At 42.2% G+C, this 22,079-nt stretch overlaps 1 protein-coding gene across 3 annotated transcripts; it reads left to right on the top strand.

Moving 5' to 3' along the window:
* Positions 1 to 1,258: 1,258 nt before the first annotated feature.
* stox2a (storkhead box 2a) lies at positions 1,259 to 21,729 on the top strand. 3 transcript variants are annotated; one of them, XM_073464541.1, is made up of 5 exons: positions 1,807 to 1,895; positions 9,332 to 10,788; positions 12,465 to 12,617; positions 15,506 to 18,098; positions 20,892 to 21,729. In XM_073464541.1, the coding sequence occupies exons 2-5, from the start codon at positions 10,611 to 10,613 to the stop codon at positions 21,091 to 21,093; spliced, it is 3,126 nt and encodes a 1,041-aa protein (XP_073320642.1). In that variant the 5' UTR covers positions 1,807 to 1,895; positions 9,332 to 10,610; the 3' UTR covers positions 21,094 to 21,729. The 3 variants fall into 3 exon arrangements, with proteins under 3 accessions (XP_073320626.1, XP_073320642.1, XP_073320633.1); XM_073464525.1 differs by lacking the exon at positions 9,332 to 10,788 and having other exon boundaries at positions 1,259 to 1,895; XM_073464532.1 differs by lacking the exon at positions 1,807 to 1,895 and having other exon boundaries at positions 6,610 to 10,788.
* The last annotated feature ends 350 nt before the right edge of the window (positions 21,730 to 22,079 follow it).

The raw sequence follows: 22,079 nt of genomic DNA, 5'->3' as shown, positions 1-22,079 counted from the left end.
CTACAAATTGCACCTGAATATTTCTACTATACAAGCATGATATACACTTCAATATTCACAACAGTGGTAACGTAGAGTCCAAAGTCAACAGTCGACAACTCAAAAATGTTATATTTGCTATAAGAGCACAAAAAACAGCAAATTCTCAGATTTATCCACCTCCAACTTTTATATTGTCGTATTGTGCAAAGATTTGAAAATGTAGTTTACGTGATGGTCACCCGGGACCACCTGGGATTTGTATTTACGACAGTAGTGTTGCACTCAGAATCTGTGGAGGGCGGCAAACCGCACAAGAGGCCAATTTCTACATAATGTTGCTTTAAGTCAATGCTGCTGGACTGTCATCTCCCATGACAGTCCAAACAATGTGACTTTATGCACGTTCTCCAGTGCCTCTTTCAGGTGCAAAAATGCTAACTAATTTCTGTGTTTTAGGACTCCACACTCTTGTTTTGCTTTTACAGGCCAAAACTTTACTGTTTTGCTTCATTATCACTGTTTTTAGTGAAAAAGATCTGATGAACCCACCGTACACTACCTAGCCGACAACAAACAGCAGACAACACAGTATGAAGTCAGCGACTAGGAGGTGAAGAAAGTGGAGAGTATAGCAGCTTCCCCTCAGGTGTTGGTGGGGACCAAAAACAGAGCCAAAAGGAAAAGTGAATATTGGATTCATGATCTGACACGTGACTCCAGATTATTGCATATGTGATTTGAATCTGCTGGATGTGTAAACAGGAAACTCTTATGTGCTATATCGTAGGCAACTGGACTTGTTTCAGTTGCCTATGGATTTAGCTTACGATACAGCACTTTGAGTTAGCATCACCCGGATGACTGAGAACCTTCATCAACTAAATAGGCAACTGTTTTCCCTATGTACTAAAAAAAGTGATAATATTTCACAGTCAAGCTCAAAAATTTAACTGTAGGAACAAGAAAAAAAAACTTATTTTGGTGTTTTGGGTTTACACATAGATGCAAAAATGCTTAGTAGTAGTTATAAAATAAGATAAAATGAAATACTGAGGTAAATAAAATAAAATGCTGAGGTATCGAGGAGTAAAGGTACCTGGAACATAAGGGATTATTAAACTATTTCTGGGTGAGGTCTGACTGTGTTGGATTTTCCAAAGTGGAAAGTTGGGAGTTTCCGAGTCGCTCCTGAACGCAGCACAAGTCCTCGCCTCTCCCGTGGCTGTAAATAGGTCCTAATGCTCTCTGACAGTCGGGGTGGCCGCACTGAGCTTCGTGTCAGGTTGCAGACTTCCCTGAGTTTTTTTTTGCACGGAGCACCTGCGTGTTTATCGTCGCGCTGCAAACTCTGGATCAGCGCAGCGTGTTTTTTTCCCCCTCTCGAGCCTTTTAATCCACGTCTTTAAAATGCTTAAACCAGCTGGGATTATCAGGAAGTTTTCTGGATTTAAACGTAAGACATCTGTGTGGTCTAAACAATGTCGGACAGTGAATTAAAAACAGTAGTCGTCTATGTGGACTGAGGTTAAAGTGACCTGAAGCAGCAGGAATGGAGGAGAAGTTGCTTCAGGTCGCTCCGCACTCCCTGGCTCTGGTGCTGTCGCAGGCTCGCACGGGAGATAAAGAGGATTCCCCCTCACCATCACCATCATCATCATCATCACCACCATCATCATCGGTAAAGTTACAGCATCACACCGGCTTCGAGGTTTTCGCTAGTTTCAAATCTGTCAACATGCAGCATTTCTGGAACAAGGCGCTGACACAAGCTCTGTCCGAGATCTTCTTCCTGGGCTGGATAGATGAGTGTGTGCTGCTCATCCAGGGGAAAGAAGTGCATCTCCAGGTCCTCAGGAACGGATGGAACCGACGGACCCTGAAACCACCACAGGGCTTCAACATCAAGTGCATAGGTGGGTTTGTTGTTGTTGTTGTTGTTGTTGTTTCAGAAACATTAAGATGCATGCAGAGCCATGCACAGTGCACATGCATGTTTTGAAATTATAATGCAAATAAAGATCTTTGGGATAATTTAAATACCCAAACTTGAAGTTTACTGTTTCAGTGCACTGATGTCATTTTGGAGAATAAAGTTTGTTGTTAAAGGATAAGTTCACCCAAAGATGAGAATTCATTCATCAGTCATTATCTACTCACGCCCATGCAGATGGAAAGTTGGGTGGAGTTACGTAGTCCACAAAACATTTCACAGCAAAACAATGTCGCAGCATTTCTCCTAAACAAATGAAGTAGATGGGGACTTGTTTTAAAATGTAAAAACACGACTGAAAAAACAAAACAAACAAACTATAAAGTGGTCCGGCATAAATCCAAGTCTCTGGAAGTCTCTCAGTTTGGCTCCAGAAATGTTTTTTGGACCTCAAACCTGGCTTTCCATTGGCATGCGGGTGAGAAGATGACTGAATTTTTATTTTTGGGTTAACTTATCCTTTAAACTAAAAAATATCCTGCCTCCGTTACATAGCTTCTGTTAGACACCGACATCAGGGATCATTGCAAAAAAAAAAAAAAAAAAGGCGCGTCTATTGGCTGATATATTGAGTATTTGTTGGGCTCTAAAGTGGCAATAACATGTTATAAATCTTGGCTACCAACCACAGAGTCTGTCAGAATGATGTGAATGGATGACATAAATAAAATTATTAAAATTTCCATCTCCCATGGGCCATGTTTAATTGCATGCCACTGAAAAGCATTTCCTCAGGTATTTGAGTCATAAAATCCTAGAAGAAAAAAAAAAGAAACTGCAGAAAGGAAGGCTCACATTGCTGCATACAGGTTTCAGGTATTGTGCACCTTACAACTGGAATGATCTGCAAAAAAAATCATGCTCCATCCAACTAGGTGCTCAAGTCACAAGGAACCAAAAGTGGGAAAAACCCCTCGGCAACGCTAGCTGACTAATGAGAGGTTTCTTCTTCATGGCATCAGTTGCTTTCTGCAGGGTCTTCATCAAGATGATTTATAAACCTATCTATCGGCTTGTGAACTACCGTTTTGAATCCTTAAATTTGGCATTACACCTGTCGCCATCTTGTTTTGTTTTCATGCTGGTTTTAGCACCTCTTTAGGAGCGGGCTGATTGGCATTTGCGGACCTCCTTTTTTTTTTTTAATTGGAAGTTAAAATAGTTTTCCCTGAGGTTTTATACGATATTGTCCACTCCCTCTGCAAGTCACGGCAACAGTTCATCTGGCAGATTGCACAAAACCAGTCGGAGCTAGTTTGATGAAGGGGGTTTAGGCAGCATCTCACCTTTTAAACCTAGCTGCTTCATATCATGTAGGCTTACTCATTGAGATAAAAGAGCCAGGACTCAGGCCCGGTTTAACTCCAGTTCGACATTCCCACACTCATACTCATCTACTAATGACAAGGCTATAACTCATGTATGTGCTGGGACAGGTTTGAGGTACTGTGAGCAAGTCTAACCACTGTGCCAATCATACTGCCTTCACAAGTTTCCCCTATCTGTGTGAGTGTGTGCATGTGTGTGTGTGTTTGTGCACCAATGAGAGAGGCGTACAACATGTCATGGATCACCAAATTTATGTCTCTTTCACAATTGAGCCTCAGTTTAGATTATCAGTTCCATCGGTGAGCAGCATCAAACTGTAGCAGGTTACAAACAGAAAAGACTTTGGAGCAGGAAGAAAGAAATGATGAAGATAACACCCTAAATCTTAAATAGCTTTCAGTTCAGCATATTTATTGTTGTTTAAAGCTGACGGACACCTTGTAACTTAGTAAAAGCATGTCCAAAAACACTTTAAAGTAAGTTCGCAAGCAGGGTATCTACTATCTACTATATTTTATTTAGTAGAACAAAACGTTAAAATCTCTTACGCTTGTGTTAACTATAGACCTACTGCAGCAACCGATTCAACTCATTTCATTCACACACAGTATGAATTTAGCGAGGTGAAGATAGTGGAGAATTTAGCAGCTTCCCTCAGGTGTTGGTGGAGACCAAAAACAGAGCCAAAAGGAAAGTGAATGTTGGACTCCTCAGGCGGTCAGAAATGTGACTCCAGATTAATGCATGCGTGATTTGACGTCCCTATCAACTTAAAAAGTGATAATACGTCAAAGTGAAGCTCAGAAATTCAACTGTAGGAACAAGAAAAAAATATTTTTGACGAAAAGGCGGGCTTGAAAGCTGCTCCAATCAATATTTTTATGAGAACAGTGGATTTCAATACTATGGGTAAGAGAGTACAGAGAGTAACGGCCCGACTATGCAGATCCCCTCAGCTCTATCAGTCGTTTTAGTGTATTTTAGCCTGTCTAAGGCAGCTCTGTCTGAATAAGCAACTGTTTGGTAACAGTTTCCCAGATATACAATACTTTCAACTCAAGCCAGACAACTCAACAAATCAACTCCTGCACCGACTGCTAACGTCCAGACTTCTACATTACAAACACTTCTCCATTGAGCTGCCACATTGATTAAAAGCCTCAATACCTTCAGGTCTGTTTTAGTCCAAAGGTAAATCTTAAGATAGGTTGTGAGTTTGGTATCTGTGTTTCTGTGTCTCTCTCTGTTAGCTGAAATGACGTAGCTGCACTCGCACTACTGAAGCAAACACCGATAAGCTGTGGAATGTTTGTCTTATGGCTAATAACTCACCAGACTCTATAATGCCAAAACCAACACGGCGTATATGCAGTTGGTCCAGATGCAGATTAGATTACGTTTTTGTGTAATATAGATTATGGAAACTCATAATGTAGGATATTTATTAACTTGGTGAAGAGTCAGACAGTGCATGTAACAGCGCAGGGGCTTGTGTTTTTCATACTCAGCTGTGTGGCCACCACACATAATCAATGGGCAGCATAATCAATCTTTAGTTTAATAGTAAGCTCATGGAGTTACACTTTAACCTCTTTGAGATCACCTGAAACAGAGCTAGCATGCAAAACTTTTATATAAATCATTCAGATAGTTTTTCCCCTTTAAGTATCAGAAGAATCTTTAATGTAGGTGTTGCTGTTGTTTGTTCGTATGTTGTAGAGCAATAATAACTAAACACAGATGAAAACCACTGCAGAAGTATGAGCTGCAGGTTTCTGTGTGACTCATTGTGTCAACTGAAGTGTCGAGACTTTAATTTGAGAGACAAGTTCAAACAAAGTTCAGACAAAATAGGCTATTAATAACCTTTGTGTGTAGAAGGTCAGCATTTGGTGTAACGTATACAGCAAAACTGTATGACGGTATTGTCATTTAAAAGTATTTTTGTGGACAAGCCGTGCACACAGGACTGTAGGAAGTTGCTCAGACATTATTAAGGCTGTGGGAAAACAGGGAGGAATAACAAGCTCAATCATTTGAAGATAATTAACAGGCAACACTCGATTATTGAGTCTAAAACACTGAAGTCATGTTGTTGTGAAATGCATTCTTATGTCAGATTTCTGCACTTATAGCGAATTTCCTCATATGACTGCTACATGTTTCGATAATGCGGTTTATCCCTCAAACTGCCCGAGAATGTTTGATTAGGGCCGAGAGCCAACAAGTAGATGGATTAATACATTTAGACAAAAGTTGTGGATTTTCAGCTGTGTGGAAACTTTTTTAAAACTGACAATTCAATCTGATTAACGGAGGGACTTTGTATCCGTTAGCAGGCTAAAAAACAATGGACTGGGAGGAGTGTGTGCCTTTTAAGGAAGGAAAAGTGGAGCATTTGTTCAGGAAAACACTCCTGCAGTGCATTCCCTCCATTGGAAGGAAAGGGAGGGTCCCAGTAGAGAATTGGGGGAAATGTTTTACGCAGCAGACAGATTTGTTGCCGTAGAGCTTAATGTCAGACCAGGATGTGTTACACTCGAACTAATTTGCCTAACTTTATGTTTTTTTTAAATTATATGTCCAAATTCCATCTAAGTCTATTACAAACATTCAATTTAAAGGGTTTAATGCTACAGTTGGCTCAATCTTGTGGCCAGCAACATATAAAGAGGATACCCAAGAACAGGTTTGCAAAACGAAATGATTTTCATTTACAAATTACAACAAAATTAACCAAATCTCTCCAAAGTCTGGAGGCCAAAATGAACAAAAGAATGGGGGAAGGCTGGGCCATCCATGCAGTCGCCCGTAGGACCCAAAACTTCCCTCCATAAACTAAGAAAAAATTAACTAAGCCACGAAAACAGAACGACCCGCATCCTCAAAAGAAAACAAGACCAACTGAGGAAGAAGACAGAAACACTGAGGACTGCTGCTGTGGAAGACCTCCCTTAAATATAAGGCAGGGCATAATCACCTGATTAGAGGGAAGAGGAGCAGAGAAAGCACAGAAGGGGGGAGGGGGTCACAATCATGTCGAGTCAATGTGTAGAAATTAAATGACTAGATGTGTGTTTTATTACAAGAGACAGAATAACCAACGTGAAATGCATCACATTTATGTATAAAACACTTTTATGTTTATGTCGTGGTTCCCCTTAACTTTACAGGTCAACACAAGGTTTATGTGTAAGTCTGCACTTGATAATGACTCAACATGATAGAAAAACTTTGCATTAAATGTAAAAACTTTACAATGAACTTACAAAATACAATTTGGTTGAAAATCTACATGTAATTAAAATACTTAAAGTTCTTAGTGTATTTTTCTCTCTCACCTCTTTATTCTGTGTCTGGCCTGGAGAGCCGAAATTGAAAATACATGTGTTGTCATAAATGATCCACTGGAGGGCAGACCACCGGCACAAATGGTCCTGTTTGCAAGGAAGTAGGATGAAGTTGTAACAGGCCTCAAATCCTTTAACTGTACCACAGCTCAGGACTACTGTCTTACACAGCAGGATAGTACCAGCCCACTACTGGCATGTTCACCCAAACAGAGTGCAACATCACTATAGACGTTAGTCTCTGTAGAAATAGCCTATTTGATGGATTGTGATAAAATTTTATACAGACATTTATGTTTCCCCATCATCTGATGCCATTGTCAGGTCAGGCAACCCAGCTGTACTTTATGTTTAGTGCTAATTACCAAGCGTTAACATGCTAGCACTCTGGCTAAGATGGTGAACATGAAACGCAATAACTGGACAATTTGTAAAATATGGTGTAAAACATTCAAATATGAACATGGTCAACAGAATGTGAAGACTCAACAGTGTTGATGTATTGTCATAGACCTCTATGTACTACGTTGCAGAGCTCTCTACTGAAGTTAGCATGCCAACAAGCTAGCCCTGGCCCGTCCTGTTCCCGAATAACACTTTGTACTGCAAGAGGTGACAGTCTGATAGACCCGGTAGCTTCAGCCAGCAGATGTATAAGTGGCGAGTTTGCTACTTCGTCTAATAGGTAAACCTGAACTCACAAAATATCAAAAAAGGAGATATTTTTATATTGTTTTCCTTACTAAACAGAAAAATACAACCGTACACCTTCTGAATTGACGTTTCTCTCTTTTACTGAGCTAAGATGAGCTTAATTGCCATACACTTCATCCAAACTCTTCTTTCCACAATCACCTCTGGTTTGGTCTAAAATGAGTAAGATGTGGAAATATTGCGCCTCAACACGCCGTTTTCTCGCTCCTCTGTCGCTTCACGCCTCTCCTGTCCCTGCCTGCTGTGTCTTCTCGTCCCTGGAGTCATAGTCCCGGCTCGGGGACTCCTCTGTACTGTCTCCCCCTGTCTTCAAACTGGCATCCGTCAGTCTCAGAGACAAACGTCAGTCTCAGTCTGGGAAGGCCAGTTGACTGAGCCCGGTGACTCCTCTTAGTCATCCGAGGTTTGCGGTGTGGGCTCCACGGTTAGCTGAGCTTCTTGCTGACGGCAGCTAGTTGCTCCAGCCAAAGATAGCTACAGCAAAGAGCAGCAAGTCCAGCCCCTTTATAGTTTTAGAGCTACCTTCCAATTCTGGCCATTTATTGCAAATGACAAACTGTTAAACATCAACACATTAGCACTGCAAGCATGATAGCTGCTGCTAATAGCATTTAACTCGGAGCACAGCCTCGCCATGCCTAAGTAGGCCTACAGGTCCACAGAGCCATCTGTCAGATTAACAACCATGTGATTCAAAATAAATCGGTCCAATCTTTTTGTCTGTAAGATGTAAGAAAATGATGGAAAATGTTCCACTTTAGTTTCAAATTCAAACCGTTTTTCAATTTGCTTGTGTTCATCCAACTAATCAGTTAGTCGACTAATCGTTCCGACTCTGACCGCAGCATGATTTTACAGGGGATACCTAGCGACAATTCAAATCTTTGTAGTCGCTGTGGATACATGTATTTTTCCACGAACAAGACATCCAGCTAATTTTTTTTTCCCCCCATCCAGTTTGTGTAATTGTGCCTCAATGCTGCGGTGCCACAGAGTGCTGGAGGATCTCGGTATCTCGGCAGCGATGCAGGAGTATTTTCTGTCCGCGTAACAGACAGTCAGTCCTCGTCTGTGTGGTGTCTGTCTGCTTCTATCTTGAGTAACTGGCTCTTTAAGGGAACAGCACTCAAAGGTAACAGCTATGAGATCATCGGCTTGCGTCGTCATGGCAACTAAGGCTGTTGCAGCACTACTGAGAAATAAAATGGCTGGCGTGGTGTCGCTCTCCCCCTCCTCCTCCTCCTCCTCCTCCTCCTCACCCCTCCTTCCCTTCCTCTCCTCTTTCTCTTTCGTATCAGTGAACTGGAGCAGATTGGTTGTGACACCGTCCCCCCCCCCCTCCACCTCCCTCCTCCACCCGTGCCCCGTCCTGCCCTCTCACTTTGCTCCTTATTCTGTCCCTCCAACCGTCCATTCACACTCCACACATGTGAGTCAGCAGCAGTCTGCAGCTTTGCAGGAGCTGCCACTCCGAACATGATTAAGGTGATGCTTTGGGTTTTTTGTTTTTGACAGCTCCACGCAGCGTAGTTACTGAATCAACCGGTGGAAAAAGCACTGATGAGGAAGACACAAATCAGCGCCCTTTTAAAAAAAAAAAAGATTCCCTTTTGGTTGTGGCGCTGGTCAGGTCCGTAGCTTTGGCCTTACAGTCAGGTGAGACACAGAAAAGGAAGGAAGGATGGTGGCTTAAGGGGGGCCCCCTCATCCTTCAAGATACAGAGCTAGTAGGGGTGAGGGAACAGGAGAGGAAGGAGGGTGAGGATAGAAATTCAGCCAAAGATTCAGAGCCGGAGCTATTCCCCGGACATCATCTGAGGGCTGAATATTTTTATTTTTTTCTTGCGTGTGTGTGTGTGTGTTTCGAGCTGTTGATATTTGCTCTCCTCTCTGCCTTATGTATGTCCTCGATCTCTCTCTCTCCCTCTCTCTCCCTCTCTTGCATCCTCCCCTCCCCTCCCCTCAGCCTCAATCACCCAGACACAGACGCATGCATGCTCACGCAGAATCGCGCGCAGCAGGCGGATGCGCGCATACACACTTTCTCTCTCTCCCTCGCTCGCTCTCTCTCTCTCTCTCTCGCTCTCCCGCTCTCACACACACACACACACACACACACACACATACACACGTACACATACACACACACACACACATACTCACACACCCTTCCTGGAGGTGCTGGGAGCAGCTGCAGCATTAGCGTTGAAAGAGATTTGCCGTTGACTGGAGTTTGCATCCCCCCCTGTTAATGAATGGATGCTACGGCGGTCGGCTCGGGAGCTTCATCCGTTGGATTGCGGGAAACGGTGGATATCTATTCTTGAATTTATTTATTTATTTCTATGCTCTCCATTTTTTTCTCCCCACCCTCTCCTGGTGTGCTGTTGTCGAAAGGACGATGGGGTCTTGTGCTTGATCGGATAAAGATGGAGGTGAACGTGGCGTCTCCGGTGCTTGGCATACTATTGAGGTTTCACTGCCCGTTAGGGTGAATGGAGCTTTTATTTCTGCTTTTTTTTAAGTGGGCTCTTTTGTTTTCCGGGGATCGGCCGAGCACTCCTGTGGTGAATTGAGCTATTGTCGAAGACTGGGCCTCTTAAGCTTTGAATCTTTGACTATCCATCCATCCCCTCCCTTCCTTCCCCTGCTACCTTCTACTCAAAAGGAACAAGCGGATTCCCAAAACCACCGCTGAAATCTCTCCTCACCGTCCTCCTTGCTTCCAATGCCCCATTTCCCTCATCTCTACCCCTGCCCCCCCACCTCTCTCCTGCTCCCTCCTCCCACATCAGAGCGGCTACGTAATGTGCCTCCCTACGCATGCAAATGGGGATGCTACAAATGGTGGCTGGGACTGATGCCGATGAAAGGGTGATGCCTCGCGCAATCACCTGCACCTCTGCCACCGCTGCCATCGCTCCAGATCAGCCTGGGAGAGCCCAGCAGCCGATGACAACCACCCACAGTGCGAACACGGTCGTTTGTAGCTTGCTCGTGGATGTAAATGAGACGTGTGTATGTGTGTGAAGGTGCACACTGGTTCCTGCCATGTCTGGTGTGTGATCGCTCTAGCGGGACGTTCTTACTGATGCGGGGGAGGCACTGAGCCTGAGGTTGGTCGACCTCCCCCTGCACACCCCCCTACCCCACCTCCCTCTTTCCTTCCCCTTTCTCCCCCTTCCGCCCCTTCACCTTATCCCAGAAGCCCCCGGGGGTGAAGGCCACCTGGTAAAGGGGTCACGATGAAGAAGAACCGCAGCAGCAATCTGCGGCGGGCCTGGCCCAGCTCGGAGCTTAGCGAACGCCCGCTGGAGCACAATCTCTCCCGTAGCGAGAAAGACATCCGTGTGCAGAAGCAGCATCTTCCTCCCCCTCCTCCCCCTCATTTCTCTCCGTCCCCGCCAAGTTATCGTGCGCCAGGTGAGTCTGACACTCCCACCAACAGAAGCTCCACCCTCTCTCTACGCAGAGATACTCGGGGTTAGCAAAGACACAGTTTGGTTTGGGGGCAAAGGGCAGAGTTCAGTGTAGAAAAATATTTTCATGTTATCGAGTAGGAAATGTTGATAACTTTCCTTTTTTTATTATTTCTCTAATGTATGAAATGAGGTCAAGTAGAAATAGAAAAAGAGACATATTCGCTTGTCTTTTGGCTTTTTTTTAAATTCATTAAACTGCCCAAATCTCTTTAACTTTCCTACTTCCTGACATATTTTCACATATCGTTCATATTCACTGACAAGTATTCAAAAATATTGATAAAACTAGTGAGACAAAATGTACATTCATTAGTTTAGTGAGTTTTTTTTTTCATTTGTTTGATATTTTCCTAAATACTCAAAAGTTCAGATTTTGTGGGATACATTAGTTGCATCACGTTTGTGCCAAATGTTGTGACAGATTAATTCTTTGTTTGTTGAAAATGCAATATCAAATATCTGATGTTCCTACCAAGAGAATCTAATCCTTTCAGCCCCCTTTTCTATAAATATTTATTTATTTTTCTGCTGTTTTTTCATGTTTTATTGTAAGATGTGAAAACATAAATACTACAACCTTACTACCACCCCTCTCAGAGACTTACCCTGTGTATATCTTACCAAAAAATACTATAAAAGGGAAAGGACAGGCTGATTTTTTTCTCTTTTATTTATTTATTTTATTTTTTTACAATTCACTGGCAGATCCAGCTTTTCTCATGTTTACTGAAAACGGAGCAAAGCCTTCTAAAGCCACATAAAGCTTAAGGGGCTGTGATACTAAGCAGAGATAACGTCATCGGTGTTGCTTAGCTGACCATTCAGCTGAGTGTGGTGAGGAGGCAGGGCCCTGCACAGTGCTCAGCTAAGCTAAAGGAGTGTGGACAGCAAATGCTAGCATAACTTTAAAACGGCGATCAATAAGGCAACATTCATTCTGTTGGTGATACATAGTGTTAGGTTAGAAATGAAATACGGTGGCTGTGATGATATATTTTCTGCATCGTGTGGTGTGATTCTCTATCGATCATCAGATTTAGGTCAGAGGACAGGGTCAGCTTCGGCACAGATGCTGCAGCGATGGATTCAGTGTGTTGCTTTACGACCTTTCGGCAGGGCAGATGTTTGCTCTCGGAGGGGCTTGAAGCCGGGCCGTCTGGTTGTAGGATGATCTCACTACTCACTATTGCTGACAGCAAAGCCAGCTTAATTCAACAAAGGCAACAGAGAATTTCTGTGTGTAAGCTCTCAATGTGGTGCTAAAGTGAGCTACATTTTGTTAAATTTCAAACACGGTTTGGTTCTGACATACTGAAGGGTCGTGTAAGCTTCCTTTTCTGTTTGCGAGATGAATTGAATAATGAGGCTGCGAAGACTCAGGTGATCTCACGCTACGGTTGCTGCAGCAGCTGCCTCGCTTTGCTAACCTACGAGAAACAGGAGGAACGAGAGGCTAAAGGAAGCACAGAGGGGAGGGGTGGAGCTGTTCCAGGCAGCATGCAAACTGCTGCTGTTTGACCATTACATCATAGCTTCACACGCTGCGCCTGCTGTTCATTCATGATCTCACAGTTGTGCTTGTGCCTCCTCCTCCTCCTCCTCCTCCTCCTCCTGCAGGTGACGTGTCTCCGATCAGTATGTCGCCTATCAGCCAGTCACAGTTCATCCCGCTGGGGGAGATCTTGTGCCTGGCCATCTCTGCTATGAACTCTGCCCACAAGCCTGTCAACCAGGAGGCTCTGGTGGAGCACCTCACTGCCAGCTTCCCAGGTAGGCTCCTCTGACCTCCTTCTTAAAATGGGACGGCACTAAAGCGTGCAGAGAGTGACTTCTGAATACATTATGTGGCATATGTAGCTATAAAAATGAGCAGTTACTGTAAATACTGAGGTGGAAATGTTTTTTTTATAAAAGCCAGGTTCAAAGAGCAAAGTAATCATATATGAAGGCTTTAAACATATATTGATTTCACCTCAGGGTACATTCTATTGATTAACTGAGGATTGAGACATGTCATTATGTAAAATCATCATCATAATGTTTCAACAGGAATAGATTTGAAACATAGACCATAATGACAGGGCTGCCATTTTCCTCTGGTGTCATGCTCAGGGTCCTTTAAAACATAGGGAATCTGTCAAATTATTATCATTTCACCACTTTCTGATTGATCTGCTTCTGAAAATTCGGCGGATAGTAGAAATCTAGAGAGACATCGGGCCATATTTCAAGTTAAAACAACATATTTGACCCATTTGTTAATGTTAGCACTCAACCACTTCCTAGCTAACATTATCATTTTATTACATCCAGTGCATTTCCCTTAGAGGTTTACATAAAGATGTCCAAAGATGTATTTTAGATTTCATTAACACTTTTCTTATCGCAGTGTGCAACACTATCAAACAGTAGTGTTAGCTCAGAAGTGGTTGAATGCTAATGTTAATTGTTGTCTAATAGAAGCTAACGGGTAAATGTGTTGCTTTAAAATATAAAATATGGCCTGATGTCCCTCTGGGTTTTCACAGTCCCTTGTTTCATTTCCCAATTTGTCATATTACCTATGTTTTATCCGTCTTGCAACCTGGAACACAGCAGAATGACATCTGAGCCTCCCACTCTGCGACGTCAGAAGAAAATGGCAGTCATGTGAATATGGTCTATCAAGGGATCAGTTGATCGACCAGAAATTAATCAGCAACGTTACTTTTTGACAATTATTTGATAAATTTTTCAGTAGTGCCAGTTTCTCAGATTTTAGGATTTGCCGCTTTTTCTGTCATATGTGTGAGAGTAAACAGAATATCGTTGAAATTTGGACAAAATAAGAGATTTAAAGACGTCACATTGGGCTGTGGGAAATGATGGAAGACTTTGTTGTTATTTTCTGACAAACTTGAATATTAAATCTACAATTACTCCAAAATCCTGCCTAAAATGTACTAGAACACAGCATCATCAGCTCCCTGCCCCATCCTCCTCGACTATATGTTTTACTTATATATAATGTGACATTTTCTGAATATATGTGTGAAGTAATGGGAAGAACCTCAACCAGTTGTTATTTTCTTTTAAAAAAAACAAAAAAAACAACCAGACCAGTCTTATTGTAATTGTTAAGCTTGAATACAACGACACCATGCAGAGTGCAAAAACATAGATTTCTCAGGGTTTTTTTATTATCCGTTTCTACCATCTACAAATTGTTGTGATGTTTTTTTATCTTAATATCTCAAATCTTTTAGTAGCATATTATATTTTCTTCTTACTAAAATGTAGAAAACAGTTCAATCCAGCGTTACGCGTGATGTTGGTGAAACAAGTCTAAAATGCATCAAACTCGAGGTTTAAAAGGTTTAACTGCTGTGTAACCAGATTGTTAGTCAAATTTAATGGGAAGCATGTCTTTCAAATTCATCTTTACCTCCATACAATGGCAGAGTGGAAGGGAGTTGAACTTATACGTTGCATCATGTCAGTGTAAAAAAAACTAACACTGGGGTGATGTAATGTCAGGCAACACGAGGCCTCGCTAGACAAAGGTTATGAATGGTGCTGTTCAAAATGAACTACTTTTAATGTTGATTTGGTCATTTATGTAAGCTGACTGATGCTTTGTATCCTGATTGAAAATCTTCAGGAGTCATCCGAAAATGGGAGTGTTGAGTTTGTTAAGTACCATTTGTTTTTACATACATTACATTAAATCTTGGATCGCATTATGGTATCAGTATTGTAGTAGATATAGAAGTCATACGAGGATTTTAAAATGCATTTGGATTTGCATGAACAGAGGAAGGATGTATAAAAATGAAAAAAAAAACTTTTTTCGCAATTTCTAAGAATGAAATAGAAGAATAGAAGAAGAAAACATTTAAATATACAGCTGTTAAAATTCTCTGTCTGTTCAAATTTTAAGAAGATTAAAGCCAACATTGGTAACACTTTATCATAAACATCATTAATAAATGCTAAATTTATAGTTAATTAAGCTCTAGTTGATATTTTATTGTTAACAATTACATTTCTTTATAAATCATAAAGTAAGGAATTGTAAAGGTTTTTAAACATCATTTGCAACATTAGAAAATTCCTAGTAAATGGTTTACAAAACATTATGTTATTTGTTAACAGGGAAAAAACTATTAACCAAAGTTATTTACCATTTGTTAATGATGGTTATTATAAAGTGTTTGGTAATATTTCCAAAGATACTGAATATGTCAAGCTGAATTTCAGAGAAATGTGAAAAAAAACATTGTACAGTACATCCACAATAGAACTGGGCAATATGGCCTTAAAATAGTTGAGACTGAGATATGTTTAGGTTTTATTGCACACAATAAATATCTCTATATTTTGAAATCTCCTCAACAGCTCATAGATGCTCGGACTAGTCGACTAAATCAAATATCTTAATATTTTTTGGCTAGGCCAAATACCTCAACATCGACGGGATAACTGTTGGTACTCTCATGAAATATTAACACAAAGGCATTTTTGATAAATAATCTTCAGTAATGTGGATATAATAACTAAGTGGGTACAGGCAAGTATCAGAAAAAGTAAAGCAGTCCGGTAAGGTCAGAAAATTACATCACTTTACTGTGAAATTTATGAACTCTGCTCGATCTTTGTCCCATCTGTGTTTCCTGCAGGCGTGCCTACACCCAGCTCAGAGGTTCTGCGACATACCCTGAACATGCTGGTGCGAGAGAGGAAGATCTACCCAACTCCAGAGGGCTACTTCATTGTCACCCCCCAGACCTACTTTATCACTCCCTCCCTTATCAGAACCAACAACAAGTGGTATCACCTGGACGATCGGCTGCAAGAGCGCCAACCGCAACAGTCACAGCAACAGCAGCAGCAGCAGCAGCAGCAGCAGCAGCAGCAGCAGCAACAACAACAACAGCAACAGCAGCAGCAGCAGCAGCAACCTCAGCAATGCACTTCGCCTCAGTCTGGCAATGTCACACCATCCACACCTGGCTGTCTGAGAGAGAGGCCTCCTCGCAAGAATCACAATGACTCATACAACTCCTATCGCGAAGACTCGTCCAGACATCATACTTCTGCGCTCCAAAGTAAGTCACCTAAGGAGCACAGGGGAGATTCTTATCAAAGTAAGCCGCCCAAGGATCACAACAGCGGGGAACCTCCACCAAGCACGTCAGCCAAGGAGCACCGAGGAGAACCGCCGTCATACCCTTATCCCCCTCCTCCCACTTCCCCTCCTGTACAGCAATCTCCGCCTCAAGATCCCGCTGATAAGAGCAAAAGCATCACTTCTTTCCCTTATAAAACTGACACTCTGACCAAAAAGAAAGAAGGAAGTGGTGGTGGCGGAAGTGGCGAGAAGCAATCCAAAAGGTTCGGTCTCAGGCTCTTCAGGCTGAGTTTCAAGAAGGACAAAATGAGGCAGCTGGCCACCTTCTCAGCCCAGTTCCCCCCAGAGGAATGGCCTCTTCGTGACGAGGAAGTGCCAACCACGCCCATTCCCCGGGAGGTGGAGATGGAGATAATCCGCCGTATCAACCCAGACCTAACAGTGGAGAATGTGGCAAGGCACACGGCTGTGATGAAGAGGCTGGAGGAAGAGCGTACGCAGAAGAACAAGGCGGGGTCTTCGGCCCAGCACAGTGCACGCAGCAGGAGGGGGAGAGGACACCGGAGGGCGCCACATGGTAAGTCCCGCTCACACAGCAAGCCCAGAACTTCAAGGGGAGACCCGTCTGAGGGTTCAAACTGGGACCTTTTGTTCATGGAACGGGATTACCGCTTCTTTAGCCACTCGTTAGTTCGCTCACCTCGGGAGGCCATGTACACCTTGGAACGCAGGCGAAGTGGAGGCGCAACATACCTGGTCCATAGTAACCCCAACATTACTGAATCGTACTGCCCAGTTACCCCTGAGTGGGACGTGTCTGGGGAGCTAGCCAAGAGACGGACAGAGATGCCCTTCCCTGAGCCATCGCGTGGGACTTGCCAGTCCAGAGTGCAAAGAAGTCACAGTCATAATCAGGACAGGAAGTCGCGTCATGAAAGGTCTGATCAAGCTAAGGAACGCTCTCGATCCATGGATAACTCCCTTAAAGGCCCATCGCTGGGGGCGCCAGAAGACTTTGAACCCAGTCTGGAGGAGCGTAGTCATTACTACACTGATGACGGCACCCTGCGCGCCACGCAGAAGTCCTCCCACTACTCAAGGATCATGTTCTCTGCTGCTAAGTTCCACTCTGATTTTAATGTGCCTGATTTGGGGAAAGGAAGTTTGGATGAGTCAAGGATCCGGAGTACGATGGAGAGGAACAAAAGCAGAGACAGCTTGCCAACGTACAATGAGCTAATGGGACTTTCTCCTAAGCCCTCAACAGATGAGTACTTCCAGTGCAATACGTCAAATGAAACAATCCTAACTGCCCCTTCGCCTCAGGCAAAATCAGAATATGACACATTAACCTCATCAGGGGGACTCCGAAAGGGCTCTCCGGCTGACCGCCAAACGCCTCACCTCACCTCTCCTCACACGATGGAGTACAAAGAGGACTTGTCGGCAGCAAAGGGACAGAACGGCTCAGTGCGACTGACGCCAAGCCAGACGCCGGAGCCAGTGCAAAATGCCCGTTTGACGCCACACCAACACAATGTAGATCCTGGAGGGGGAGGCGGCGGTATGGTGATCAAGAGGAAAGAGATCTTCAGCAAGGACACTTTGTTCAAACCTCCACACAATGCCTTGTCCACAGGCTATGTGGACAGCAGCTACACCAAGTCCGGCACATTGCGGAAAGCCTCACATGCCAAATCAACAGAGGCCCTAGACAATCCTGAGCCCCAGCAGCCTTCCAATTCAGCCACTTCCTCAGCGTCACCTGCAGTTTTACAGGGCTGCTTAGAGCCAACAGTCCCCTCCGCCTCCTTTGACTATTATAATGTATCAGACGATGAGGAAGAGGAAGAGGCAGAGGAGGACTCGCACAAAGAGTTGGCAAAGGCTGAGGACAACAAAGACCATGGGGAAGGGGGTGGTAATGGTGGAGGCAGTGGTGGTGGTGGGGAGGGAACCATGCAGTGGCTTCTTGAGCGGGAGAAGGACCATGATCTGCAGCGGAAACTGGAGACCAATCTGACCTTACTCAGCCCCAAGGAGACGGAGAACAGCAGCAGCCAGAAGTCGGCCCACTCTGCCCGTTTGGACAGCATGGACAGCAGCAGTGTCACAGTGGACAGTGGATTCAACTCCCCCAGGTATGTGCTAAAACGAACTGTAAATGCATATTATAATCGACCACTACTCAAATCAGCAATATTGGTAAAGTCTGGGAGATATAAACTCAAGTACACAGTGGGAACTAAAATATGCTGATATGTCCGGCTTGCTGCCAAACCAGACATATGCAGTCTTTATGTAGTATGATGTGACGAAAAGTCGCTCGGAATTGAAAAAACAACGAAAGAAATCCTGACTCAAGGTCAACTTAATAGCCTATTGGGAACTTCGGCTGCATTTCATGTTTTCTTCAGTGGATGGAGTTTGCTCAGTAGTCATCACATGACTTAAAGGGTAACTCCATCCATTTTACACATTGAGGTTTTTTATAGGCTTTGTGGATTACCACTGCACATATGAAAAAAGTGGTGAAAAGCCATTTTTTGTTCCAGAGGAAGCTGCATGTAATCTCATAAATTGCCTCTAGTGATGTCACTCAGTGGCTAAATTGCATTGTGGGTAATGTAGGCACCAGGTTTTTAAAAGGAAGAAGAATGTGTGGAATAAAAGCGATATCTCTGCGTCTGCTGTACTGATTTTGATCATTTATTTTTTGAACTGTACATAAAGTGTCCCACAGTGTTAGAGGATTGCGACTTAGCCACTCAGTGACATCACTGGAGGCAACTGATCAGATTACATGCAGCTTCCTCTGGAGCCACAAAAGGCTTTATACTACTTTTTCCACATATGCAGTAGCTCTCCCCAAAACCTGTTGTAAACACTTTAATTTGTAAAAGTGGTGGAGTTACCCTTTAAGTATGAAACTTGGGTCATGTGACAACCTGTTATTATTTTCATTATGTGTAAACTGTAGTGGGTTATGCTTCCAAACTGAGATGATTCATTAGCTATCGCAAAGATGCTAGAGAGGTGCCCAGGTTATTGCATTTACAGTCAAATTATCTTTGTATCTATACTCAGTGGCCACTTTATCAGGTACACCTGTACAATATAATCTAATCTGATACAACAGCGCTGCCACGACTTTTTATCTCTAAGAAAATCACAATGTTCTGTTTTTGGTGACATTGTCAAAAATGTGTAAATTCAGGATTCAATACTGCACAGGTGTACCTAATAAAGTTATCAATAAAGAGTATATCTACAGGTTTTTGATATTTTTGAAGCAGGTTTAAGTGACTTAGTGTCCCAATAGTCTTATTTAATCAGATAAAATGTTGGTTAAAAAGTGCGAAGGACCAGTTTCCTGCTTTAACAACAGTATCGTAACTTTTCTGAGAGAAGAATCCACCAAAGAAAAATGTTGGTTTCTAAGAGGTGTGCAGCATTGTTATGCTCACACTCCATTTCATGTAAGACCTGGACTGTGGGGTTAGTTTCTGTGTTCTCACTTGTTATGCTAATGTAATTTTATTCACAGATTATATCGTTGTAACATGGAAGTCGGCAAAAAATAAAGCACAACCACCAGATTCATGCTAAACAATCAATACCTTTATAGCATTCCAGTAATGTATTAATTACATTATTTCTGTCAGTTGGTGTGTGAATAACTAGAATGGTATTATAAGCAGCTTGGATCTCACATCTGTGACCCCACTGTTGTAATTCCTTCATCTTGATGGCAACAAATGGTTCACTAACCTATAAAATATTTATTAAATATTGTTATTAAGATCATTTAATTATCTCTCAACTCTTAAAATGGTAAAGGCTTGTGCATAGCCTAAATTTGCTTGAATCAATATATGTATATATATATATATATATATATATATATATATATATGTATATATATATATATATATATATGTATATATATATATATATATATATATATATATGTATATATATATATATATATACACACATACATACATATTATTTCTGTGTATTTTTATGCAAAAAAAAAAAAAGAAATAAGTTGCTCCTTTTTATTCCTGTCATTATAATTTATCAGCTTTCCCCCCAGTCAGCAAAATACACTTGAAAATAGTTTCATTTGTATTTTAGTGGTATTCCTCATCCTGGCTAAGCACCACACGTAGTATACACAAGGGGTGATCTAACTTGCAATCTTTTATTCTCAATTCAAAAAATGCTTTGTAGACTTTAACCAGACTTGAAATAACCTATACACTTCTCTATTTGTACTATTAACAAACAATATTGCCTTAAGGATAGTTCTTTGTAGGCACAAGCTCCTCAGCTGCCATGTTGCTATAGCTTTAACTTAAGTTGCATCATTTACAATACGTCACCCAAGGAAGAGCCACATGAACTAATTCATCCAGTCAGGGTAGCCGTCTCGCAGGCCACATCCACTCCATTGGTTTGTTCACGCAGCAGATCTGCTGGTCAATTCGGTTATATTAAGTCAGCATACATGAAATTCAGAGATTTGTTTTGAAACACATTGTACAGGTTAGAAAATAATTGTTGAAAATACGATTATGGAGTTTGATCTTTAAATTGTTTTTCATCATTTGTTTGCTCAAGATTTGTTTTTTTACAATTGTATTAGTCATTAGTAAACAATTGTATTAGTCATTCAAATTTGGCTGGGTGGTAAATAACACATCTTTCTGTGGTTTCACATACTCAGAGCACATTCATTATTGCTTTACATGGACTTTAAAGACCACGATCTCTATGATTCACTTAGAAAGTGGATTGTGGATGCCTTCAAGATCAATCACAATCTAAAATTGCCAGATTCCCCATCCCTAGTACACACAATGTGAAATCTTTTACTTTAAGTCACAGTGTATTTTGAAACCAAACACTTTATGTTGTCTCTTGTGCAGGACGCGTGAAAGCCTTGCATCCAACACATCCAGCATAGTGGAAAGCAATAGACGGCAGAATCCAGCGCTGAGCCCCGGCCACATTGGCACCAGTAGTATCGGACTGCCATTCAGCTTTCGCGCCATCCCAGAACCCCCCACCACGCAGCCTGAGAAACTCCAGAAGTCATCAAACTGCCTGGCCTCCATCACCAGCGTCTGACAGGCAGCACAGACTGAGACCGTGAAGGTGGTGGAGGAGAGAGGGAGCGAGGTGTTTTCACCATTTTGACCCTCGCTTTCCTCAACCGATACACACACATACACATGAACACACATCTTCAGACTCCTGAGAATCCATTTTACTGGGACTGTTACAAAAACAGGCATGGCTTCAAGAGACTGTTCCCACAGCTTCAAGAACTTTACTGCAAAAAAGAGAAGAAAAACTACAGAATATCAAGACCACAGTAGGTGAAGAAAACCTACCTGAAGTACTTTGATTTTGGTGACATGGACTCTAGTTTGGCTTATATCAAGATTCTTGACTATTGGTATTGGAAAGTAGTAGACTATAGGATTCAAGTTACATTTGGAAATATCGAAAACTTTTTATAATACTTAACAATACATGTCCAATTAAATGTTCTCCTTCCTGAAATAGTTCTTCAGGACGATTCAATGTATCAGCACAATGTCGAGACAATAAAAGTTGATCCTGAGAACAACGAATGAAAGATATAAAAACATAAATCAGCTCAGATTTGTGTACCGCAATGCAAATGATGTATGTATACTCGATACTTTTGATATCCTAATTATTATAATGGTGGTATTAAAGATGCTATGTGACCAAAAATGATGTTTTCGACAAAATGAGCTGCACCACATTTACATTATAGGACATCACAGACACGCCTAACAATCTCAACACAAGGTTCATTTGGTATCAGGTCTGGAGCTTTCAGTCGTCACATCACATGATCTTCTTTTCAGCAGATGGATTTTGCCACGTCAAGGAATTGCTATATGTCCACTTGTCAGTAAAGGATAAGTTCACCCAAAAATGATCTTTATCTACTCATGCAGCATTCTCCTAAACAACTGAAGTAGATGGAAACATAAACATAAAATGGCTCCATACTGGTGTAATGTAAGTCTCTGGAAGCCCTCAGATCCCAAACTGGTTTGAAAGGACATTATTTACAC

The sequence above is a fragment of the Pagrus major genome, chromosome 1 (assembly GCF_040436345.1).
Source record: "Pagrus major chromosome 1, Pma_NU_1.0".
Classification (NCBI taxonomy): domain Eukaryota; kingdom Metazoa; phylum Chordata; class Actinopteri; order Spariformes; family Sparidae; genus Pagrus; species Pagrus major.
Note: the sequence above shows the minus strand (reverse complement) of the source record. Positions and strands in the feature narration are given on the sequence as shown.

Coding starts and splice junctions, on each gene's coding strand:
- stox2a (XM_073464525.1), top strand. CDS start 1,532: ATGGAGGAGAAGTTGCTTCAGGTCGCTCCGCACTCCCTGGCTCTGGTG. Junction 1,896..12,464: donor CTTCAACATCAAGTGCATAG/GTGGGTTTGTTG, acceptor CTCCTCCTGCAG/GTGACGTGTCTCCGATCAGT. Junction 18,099..20,891: donor AGTGGATTCAACTCCCCCAG/GTATGTGCTAAA, acceptor TCTCTTGTGCAG/GACGCGTGAAAGCCTTGCAT.